Source organism: Trichoplax adhaerens, genomic scaffold, assembly GCF_000150275.1.
Source record: "Trichoplax adhaerens TRIADscaffold_4 genomic scaffold, whole genome shotgun sequence".
Taxonomy (NCBI): Eukaryota; Metazoa; Placozoa; class Uniplacotomia; order Trichoplacea; family Trichoplacidae; genus Trichoplax; species Trichoplax adhaerens.
In genome coordinates, this window is record NW_002060946.1 from 3,891,005 (window position 1) to 3,901,984 (window position 10,980).

Consider the following 10,980-nt stretch of genomic DNA (forward strand, 5'->3'; position numbering starts at 1 on the left):
AAATAAAATAAAATTAATTAAATATGTAGATCCGTTTTCAACTCGGTATGAATTGATTGATTGGTTACTGTACGTTATAGTTACACGTGTTTCACTTAGACATCATCCATTTGTTATAACTGTAGAGCACAGCAGCTTCACCAAGTGAATGATCCCCCAAAAAGAAGAGATAGAAATGTACAGCAGCGTTACATTCTATGTAGATAACGAGTAATACAATTTTCCATTTTGCACGCGAGTACAAGATAAAAAAGTATGGCTTACTGTATTTTATAAAACACGGTACTGTATTCTGAAATAGTTTTATTTCAGCCTGCACCCTGCAGGCATTGATGAATTATTATATTGTATTTTAAGCTTAACCTTGCCGGTTTATTAGCAGTGGTAACATATACTCGTCTATAGTCATTGAAAGTATTTTCGAGATTTCAAGGTGGGCCAAAAATGAGAAAGCGTTCTTACCTTGACTTTTTTGGTTACAGCTAGCAATAATTAGCGGTAAAAGAATTGGTTCTACGGTAGTATTATACTGTCATCAGACGGTCATGAATTAATAGTTCATGCTCATCTCCACTGAGCACGGGCTCGACGGTAAGGTGTGTTCCAATTTGAAGTTTCCAGCTCAATTTGTGCACAGTATGCAAAGTTCCAAATAAGTGGTGATTAATTACTCTCTCTCTCTATCTCTTTAAGTACAGTACACGAAAGTATTATTGGTATTAATACAGTACTGAATCGATTCTATCACTAGATTAAAAAATGTACAGAGATACTACAACCAGTGCCCTAGAACTACAGTTCTGCAATCTCTAAACTGAGTCTTAAATAATAGTATATATATACAGTTTATATGATAAATTTACTGTATGTTAAGCCAGTCTTAACCGTAGTTAATAGGTGGTCACAATGGAGTGACTGTGTTTTACTATAGTGTTCACTTGGGCTTTTAAACTATTGTAATTTCAATTTCAACAATCGTCGTAGCTCGATTTATTGTACTGTACAGTACCGTCGTATCCAGTACGTTACGTTACGGTACGTAAGGGTACCAGTACAGTATTGTACTGTACAGTACTGTAATGAAACTGAATACTGCACTGTACTGTACTGTACAGTACTGTAATTTGTTATCTTTAACACTACAGTACAGTACAGTACTGTAGATAACAGTTCGCACGACACGCATACGGAGTCCACGGACTCAAGATAAAAAAATTTCATTCAAATTTTACTCACATGACTGTACAGTACACTGTACAGTACTGTAGCGTACGCTACAGAGTAGAAACCGAACTACACCTGGACAGTAATTCACCAGACCTTCCTCTTTCTACACGTTTCAAATTTTGAGAATTTTACTGTAAAAATCTTAAATCTTCATAAAAGTTTGCACGGATTTCTCTTCAAGAAATTCTACACGCTGTACACCGTACTGTACAGTACTATGCTATACTGTATATTGCTTGTGTAAACTACTCGTTTGTACTCGGTAGTTTACAGCCTAATTTCTGTATACGTATTCAAGCACTTGTATATCTGGCTGCTACATATGCATATTCATATTAATGACGCTTGGGGTTTGTGTAAATTATCAATTAAATACTACTTAGAGAACGCTTCCGATATTGCTTATACCTGCAATTTACAAGTAGCCACATCGATCAAAAAGTGTACAATGAGTAGTACCATTTTTGGTTTGGGTGTAGCGTTGATACTCGATAATTATAGTGGATATGCTATGGTGGCATGATGAGAATTCTCATCATGCCACCATAGCATGTCAACGATATCAGGGGCGGTTGACATTGAGATAAAAGCTTACTCAAAGGTTAAAATGCTCGCCACGCCCGATACACTGTACAGTACAGTACTGTAAACTAGAGGGTCCCTGCTACTGTACAGTACAGTACAGTATACTGTAGTAAGGGTCTCTACAGTACAGTACTGTACTGTACACTAATGGCCAATAAAAGTGTAATAAAGGCTTCTTGACGGCCATTTTTGCGGTCAAATCAACTTAATTTTTGAATATGTAGAATTCAATTTCAATTGTTCAAACAAGGTCAAAAATTTCTTAAAATACACGAAAATAGAGAGAAAAATCGAAAATTTCTATATTTAAATATTTTATTTCGAATTAAGCTTTACTGACCGCAAATGAAAATTTTAAAAATACAACATTCGAGTGAGCATAAGAATTAGACCCCCCAAAAAGATGGCGTCCGTCGAAAAAAATCATTGGTCGACTTAAGAGCGTGCTGTTACCAATTGGAAAAACTTGTAACGGCTAAATGACCCACTCTGTAGCCTGTTAAATATCTTCATATATCATATAAATAGGATAATAAAGCTTACAAATTTGAGATTTCTTTCTATGGATACAAAATAAGAAGTGCTATCTTTTTAGGTTTTAACAGCTTTTAGACTAGGATTTTGGATATTCAATTTTTTCGATTGCACTTTCATTGGCCATTACTGTTCCGACAATGTGTGATGGACATGCGCCGAACCGGACTCACGACCCTGGTCGAGTCTGTAGACCTGGCTAATTTCTGAACGGAACCGTGACCGTCAAGAGGTGAACAGGTGCACACCGCACAGCAGTCTGATTTGCTTGCTTTGATAGAACAGCGCGGGATGGCAAGAACCGGTTATCGCAAAACATTGCCATGGCTTTTAATTATATTAGGTAGGATCAAGTAGAACATACACTGCAGGCCTACATAAATACATCTGGCTGCATGTTCTTATTTTTGCATATGTTTCTTTAGCATTGTTGCGTACAATCGCACATCGCTACGTACATATATGCTGTACAGTACTGTATATATATAGTGCAGTAGTACCTTAATCTCGGAGAGCATCAATTGCTCTACATGTACAGTATATCAACTCGTATAGCATAGGTAAATGATTGCGGTTTTGCTAATAGCAATTCGACAAAAATCCTCTACAAAACCACTCTTTTACTCAATGCGGCACATTTGTAGATTGAGTAATTACTTATACGTACGCTTATATATTGTACTGTACTATAGAACAAAGTAGCAAGATGGCTATTCTCAAGGCTAGCTTGTGAGAATAATCCTAGTCATCTCGTTCATACCAATAGTAATATTCAGCAGTGTCTGCTGTGCAATGCTGTTCGCTTGTCCTAAATGATTAAACCAACTGCTAGAAGCTTAAATGTATATGCACAGAATGCACTTAAAATATTATCCTGTAGTACTGTAGAGTTAAAAAATCTTCAATCGGTTATCTTTTTATTGTATAAGCTCCTAGTCTGATGTCTGATACCGTTATCAAACGTATCAATTTGCATTGTAGTATACCTTGTTTATGTCAATTTTTGGCCTCGGGAAAAACCGAATAACCAAGTTGGTGCAGTAATACATCAAGCGGCCAATCAAGAGAATGCAGCGTTGGATAAAGTAGCTTTGGATGCACCAGTATTGAATAAGGTAGATACTAAAGATGAATTAGAGGTACTTGAGGATACCACTATTTTGGAGAGAATGTTAGATTTATGTAATTCAGCAAAAAAGCCCATTGTTGGTATGGAAGGTACCTTGCCGGACTCATTAGTATCTCAATACCAATTAAAGTCAGTTTATGCGGTTATGCGCCATGGCGATAGAACTCCTCTCAGAGCATCCAAATTAGCCCAAGATAGTAGTAAAGAAATCAAATTTTGGAAATCCAGATGTCATGATGCGGTTGGCTTCCAAAGAAAAAAGGTAGCAAGATACTATAATGGTGTTGATGACAGAATTCAAATTAAATCTTTAGGTGATAACGCTAACGTTGGCCACCCTTTATCTCATGCTACATCTGTCTGCGACTATGGACAACTGACTAATGCTGGTGTTGAACAGTTTTTAAAACTAGGGAATTTCTTTCAGGATATTTATATTAATCATCTTAAATTAATTCAAGAGGAGCATCTTCATCAACAGGTCAGCTTTCGCTCTACGAAAGTGAGACGGACGCAACAGAGTGCTGCAGCATTTGTATTTCACTTTCTATCCAAGTTTGATCTGAAACGAAATATAGTTATTGTAGCTGGTGAAGATACTTGGTTTCGCGATTCCAATGATCAGCCTCGTGCGAAATGTGGCAAAATGAACGAAATTTGGAAAGAGAGTAAAAAAGAGAAAGGAATTATTCACAAGTTGCGAGAGATTGAGTCAGTCCTTGATGAACTCGCTCCTCTATTCAATAAATCTAGAATTCAAATAGGTAATATCAAGAAGATTGCTGATGATTTTATAACTAGAGTTTGTCACGAAACCGAATTACCTTGTGGACCAAAAGGTTGTCTGAGTAAACATCAACTAGCTAAAGTAATTCGCAGCTTAAATCTAGTATCAGAAACTGAATATGAACCAATTGCTCCTCTTGCTTTGTATCCATTACTTAAGCGAATACAAGAAGATATGTATAAAATTGTTACTAATTCATCGAGTAAAGTTAAGTTTTCATTAATGGTTGGACATGATTCTACAATTGCTCCGTTACTGTATAGCTTGAAGATCCATAACGAAAAATGGCCAAGGTATGCGGCAAGAGTAGTTTTCGAATTATGGCAATCGACAGCAACTAAATCGGAGTACTTTATACGAGTACTATATGATGGCAAGGTCGTCACATCAAAACTGGAATTTTGCACTAGTTCTGATAATAAGGTCGATGTTAGTCAGCTATGTCCATATAACTCCTTTAAAGATTACATGAACAATAATGTATTAATTAAAAAGTATGGGCAGAATTATCAAAAAATATGCCAAGGATAAACTCTTCTATATTGAAGTCTTTACCAGAGTTGATCTTTTATTGACATGAATTGTAAATGAAATATTACTTCATAAAGTATCCTGATAACGATTGTCTAGTCATTTTTATGCAAATGGACATGGAAATTTCTATTTTCTTGTAATGTTTCTGAAGATAACTGTGACAAGTGTAGTTACATACTTATACAGTATACGACCTTTAAAGAAGTCGTATAGATTGTTATATGTTTATAATTACAATAGGTTAGGTTTTCGCGTCATGACTACGCTGCAATGGTTGAAATTTTATTTTATAATACAGCATAGTGGAATAACGGTGATATAGCAGTAGTAAAGATTGTTGTACTGTACAATATAAGTTATCTATTTAAATTCTACATTGAGATTTCTATTACTGTGTTGATTTATGTATAGTACTGTAATTGCTATTTTTAATCTTTATGGATGCATAAATTAGTGCAGTTTCTATGATTGAAATCATACGAATTTTCGCTTATCTTAGAATGACATAAGCTACTTAGATCATAAATTTTTATGAATTGAAAGTAAAAGTATTAGCTTTTAATACGTTATTGTATTGAAGCAATATAATATACGTAAAAAGCTTCTTACTGAAATCTCAATGTAAAAGATTTGTAAGATCTTTACGAAAGGATGAGTTGCGTGTTTATTTAATATTGTAACAACCATAGCGTAGTGAAGTTACTGCGAAACGGTAGATTCTTTATTCAATTTTTAGACTTGTAAAAGTACAATATATTTTGACGACTGTTATTTACTCGGTTTGTGTATGCGCTGTACATTGTACAAGGATATTATTTGCGGTACATGTATTGTCATTACTGAACTGAAAAGTAATGATTAGTTTCTATAATCTAAACTATCAAGGATGTTATGGCACTAGGCTCGTATAACATTTAAAAAAAGCCGTAAGTTGAAGAATAAATGCTTTTACCCTTTCATGGTACGTAGATTCTTAGTACAGTAAGGGTGCGATTCTACAATACCTTTATTGCTTAGTTATAATTTATGGAGGCTACTTTAAAACTTTCACGGACAAATTAAATTATAAAAGTTTTGTTAAGGGGTCCTTCGTGTTCATAATTAACGTGCTCGTGCTGAAGGTTAAGTTACTATTTTGCAGAGTTATCACTCATATTTGATAACTGTAGTTTATAAAAAAAAAAAAATTACTGTACTTCATGGATACTTGGTAATCAAGGTTAAAAGGACTTTAGCCATTAGAAAGCTTACGCTATTACTACTTAAATCAACGTGATACTTTACAGCTAGTAATAAGTAAGTACTGTAGCACTTTGACCAGATCGTCAATAAAGTACTTCACCTCATCTAGTTACAGCTATAAGTGTACATTAAATTTTTATCTCAACTGTAAATTATGAAGTTGAGATATCTTTTGAATAAATATAATTACATCGTTTTTAGCAATATTGAATGAAATTGTGTGAGAAAATTGAATATTCGCGCGAGTGCTAATCTATGGAAAATAGCTGTTTTAATTGGTGGAGTGGTAATAAAGAATTGGTCACTTCTTACGTACGAATTATACTCGTAATTGTTACTATTACGTGATAAGACTACTACGACTTTGCTCTTAAGAAAACGCAGATCATCCAATCATAAGATCAGAAAAGCATATTTTATTTTTTACATATCATGAATAATTTGGTTCACGGTATAATCGAATAAAAGTCAAGCCGTACGATCGATTACATCAAACTGCAAACACCTTCAACAGTTGAATGACTTTCAGTTAATTTGATCTTACAATGGCATCCAAAACAAGTATCAGAAAAAAAACGTAGCACGTTAATTCAGTGTTCCTGGCAGTATAGCATAGCTTCATTTTAAACACTAACAAAACTAAATGTTATTCAAAACACAGCACTGTTTATGGTGTAGCACATGTTGTATCCAGCTTTAGATAATTTATCATGAACAGGTAAGATGAAGATGTTTCTTCTCTCACGTTACCCGAACTAACCTACCAATAAGGTAGTATCAGTGGCAAACTTATAAGAAGGGATTTCTAGATTTAACGGTGCAGGACCTTTCCTAATTCTGCCAGATGCATCATAGTGAGATCCATGACAAGGACAGAAATAGCCACCGAATTCACCGGCATCTGCAATAGGTACACAACCTAAATGTGTACACACTCCAATTAATACCAACCAAGAGGGGTCTTTCACTCGATCATTGTCATGTTCTCGATCACGTAGTTCGTCCAAGTTAACATTTTGTTCTCGTTCAATTTCTGTTGCTGTACGATGACGGATGAATAAAGGTTTGCCCCGCCATTTGAAAGCTGCACTTTTACCTTCTGGAATGGTAGTTAAATCGACCTCTATTTGGGCCATAGCGAGAACATCTGCTGATGCACTCATAGTTGATACAAGATCTGTAACTACATTTTTAGCAGCGTGAGCAGCTACAACCCCACCACCTGCAACCATCATATAGGTGAAAGCTCGGCGACCATCAGGATTGGTATTAGAAGTATCAGGATTTGAATTGGCTGCGCGACGGTAATTGTCGAAACTTGGTACCGTGATATCAGTATGGCTGTGACGTATTTGTGATTTCCCTATTTGAAATAATTACAAAACGAAATTAGAAACGACTACAATGTATAAGATATTTAAATTAAGTACGTTGTAAAAGGAGAATGATGGTGCTATAAAGTTAGTTGAGAATGAATCTTCCGCCTGTATTTGAATGAGTATTTTAATTCAATTCGTAGACTGCAAGAATGTTTATTTTTACTGTATCAATTTATCTCTTAAAGCATTATTAACTTGAATGAATTACTTCGATGAAATCATGGATGGAGTCTGATCACATTTACTGTCAATTAAAAGTTGAGTTAGCTGCTTGGACTGAGCAGCTTCGCCTAACGTACTCAACCGTCTCGTACACGAGCACATCCTGCGCGGCACGTACTGTACAATACACTAGCAGTACAGTACTGTACCAGTGTCAATATTTCACTAGCGTTTTCGTAAGATGATGAATCGCCTTTCAAAATGATGTGAATGTGATTAACAACAGTGATAAAATGTCTCAAGATGGTATTAACGATGGCTTGATGTATTGATGAATTGATAAGAAAGTCAAATGTATTGACATTGAAAGTGTCAGTACAATTTCAACTATTGTACAAAGTCACCACGGTGAATTAAGAGTATCCTAAGGTAGTGCCGTAGTTTGAAGTGTTCACCCCAGTGTAGGGTCTACGCCTATCGCGATGTATTACTTTGCTTGCAGGCAAAAATGTAATAGTGATCAAAGAATAGATTGAACCAGTAGAAAGATGATATCCTCTATTTTAACACGTAGTCGATTCATCCTTGACAAGTTTGCTAATGCAAACGTATAACATACGACTAGGTGAAATGAGAGAAGAAGAGTGTCTTATGCAATATTGATATGGAAGGCGATGACCTACCTGATGGCAATTGTTGGTTCTATTCGATGCAATGACAGTAGATCTATCATTGACTCCTATTTTGCTGGCTACAGATGAAATTGCCGGGATTAATCTTGTACTGGAACCATTCAAAAATGTTGAATGAACAATTTGGGGTAACCCCGAAGCAAGTCGTGAAGAAAACATGGCGACTACTGTGCCGTATGCCGTACGCACTGCGATCGTTTCTGCGATCTTTGACAACACGAGTACAGTACAATGATCACCAATCTGGTTGAGTTTCACTCCAGTACAATATACTGTGCACTACAATACTATGTGCTGTAAGTATCCAGTGTAAAGTACTGTATTCATGATGCAATTACTGTACAGTACTGGACGAGTGTACTGTACAGTACGTGCTGTAAGCCTGTCACTCGCTCGTACCTACAGTATAATACTGTAAGGTACGCCTTGCTCGTGAACTTTTTTTACGCTACAGTAGTATACAGTACAGTGTACAGTACGTTTTTTCTTTCTTTCTTTTTTTTAGCTTTTTTTCTTTCTTTCTGATACAGGTACTGACTACCAAATTGGTCTGATTTGGTCATAAAATTGTGTTTTCATATAATTTCAAAATTCGTCGGGAATTCTTCATCAGCCCCCTGCTACAGTACCTAGACCTGAGTCTGTACCAGAGATGTTCAAGGTCTTGTACTGTACCGTACTGTAGAACAATACAGTACAATGTACAGTACAGTACACGGTACTATGTACCGTAAAGGCGACACAGTACCCTGTACTGTGGCAAAAATGATGCGCTCACACTCAACGCCACTAGAACTTTTAGCAGTGGTAAGAGTATCCCCATGGTACTGACTACCAAATTGGTCTAATTTGGTCATAAAATTGTGTTTTCATATCATTTTAATCGTCGGGAATTCTTCATCAGCCACCCGGCACAGTACCTCAGATCTTCATGGTCTTGTAGTACGTACAATGTACAATTTCAATCGTCGGGAATTCCTCATCAGCCACCCCGGCATAGTAGCAGAGATCTTCATACTGTAGTTTCGTAGTACTGTACACTGTACAGTACAGTACATTACACAGTGTACTGTACCATGTACTGTAAAACTGTACAGTACACTGTACTGTGGCAAAAAGGATGCGCTCACACTCAACGCCACTTGAACTTTTAGCAGTGGTAAGACTGTAAGAGTCTGGTCGATAGTACGTCTGTATTCATTAAGGCGAAAAGCACCGCTCAACTTTCAAAGGCCATTTCTACAGGCTCTTTTGGACTCGTTGGCTCTCCTATCCTCTATTTTATTCCAGGTAAGATAAGATATCACTCTATTTTTGCCTTTAAAATGCAGTAGCATGGAGAAAGCACAATACTACTCTCCTCATTTGGATGCTTTTATGAATAGAATTGGTTTTTACATTTGCTTTCTAACTTTTGGGGGTCTTTTCACAGCAGCAATTGATTCCAGTAGTGGACCTAGATTGAGAGAGCACAGTAGATAGAATAAAAAACTCTACCGATTGTGTAGATAGTCTACCGTTGAATACCCATCCAGTAGACTAAAAATCAAGGAAATAGTGATCATTGCATTTGCAACTGTCTTTTCTTGACTCTTGACGATCAACTGTACATGGTACAAGCGCTGTACTACAGTAGTCTCTTCAACGATGCGTCTCAATATTCTACAATAAGAATGATACGTAGACATGCTTATTAACACGCTGGTCCAAATTTCACCTGATCATAGCTGTAGTCATCTACCATTTCTACTCTATGCTGCATTATCGATAGACTAAATACAATCCAATCATTTTTATTGATGTGGCCGTAAAAGCAAACTGACTCTTGGCTATATCAAATCTTTTGAGCAACTTCAACGTGAACTCTCGTCATACTCTAGTACTGTATCACAAGGACACTACTATGCGTACAGTACTCTACTCTACTCTACCGTGAATAATACACGGGGAAATTGGAGACTCGCAATGCATTAATAGCAGCAAAATCAGATACCTCGCAGTGTGAGACAGCTAACGAACCATGGTAATTCAATCCCTATTTTAGAATTTAGCCGTAGAGATGTTGGTTCCGCAATGGATACTAGATACATAGGTAGACAGCATAGGCTATAGTGCACTAAACGCTTTTATATCGTCTCTTGATAACGAGGGATGAACCGGAGTTGTTAACAGCATACTTGATGGCCATGATATCTTGAACAATAGTACAGTATGTGACGCGGATAGATCTAATTGATGCAGTAAAAGGCAAGTATTTCTTGCTGATCATCAGGTATAAAAGTGGATAGTAGAACGTAAGCGTTTAGAACAGATTTTAGAGTTGAAAATCAACGTAGAATTTCACAACTTCAAGTGCTCGATCAAGAAGAATTTCGAATTTTTTATTATAGATATTTTTTTACCTACAGTACATTAACGTATCAACGATAGAATCATATCTAATATTGATCCCAGCGGTGAATAAGTTACTAACAGTAAAATAGAATGATAGTTGAAACTTTATAAGTACTCATACATGATTTAATTAATTCTTTTATGAGAGCTCCAACATTACTCTACTGCTACTTTGGAACAGTACTGTACGGTAAAAATCTTTGTACAGTAAATATACAACATAACATTGAGTACTACTCGAAAGCAAGATAGCTCAGAGTGAAAATTCTGCTTATTTTACGGTCAAACTGTTACCCCTACAGTTATAGACATTGG

The 10,980-nt window shown here is 36.1% G+C and overlaps 2 protein-coding genes across 2 annotated transcripts; one reads left to right on the forward strand and one right to left on the reverse strand.

The window, feature by feature from the left end:
• Nucleotides 1-2,637: 2,637 nt before the first annotated feature.
• Nucleotides 2,638-4,793, forward strand: TRIADDRAFT_55604 (uncharacterized protein; the record flags this gene model as incomplete). The annotated part of the gene is made up of 2 exons (XM_002111475.1): nt 2,638-2,689; nt 3,328-4,793. The coding sequence occupies 2 exons, from the start codon at nt 2,638-2,640 to the stop codon at nt 4,791-4,793; spliced, it is 1,518 nt and encodes a 505-aa protein (XP_002111511.1).
• Nucleotides 4,794-6,793: 2,000 nt separating this feature from the next.
• TRIADDRAFT_24746 (uncharacterized protein) lies at nt 6,794-7,399 on the reverse strand (the record flags this gene model as incomplete). Its single annotated transcript, XM_002111967.1, has 1 exon — nt 6,794-7,399. A coding segment is annotated over one exon (606 nt), but the record flags the coding sequence as incomplete, so codon positions are not given.
• Between the last annotated feature and the right edge of the window lie 3,581 nt (nt 7,400-10,980).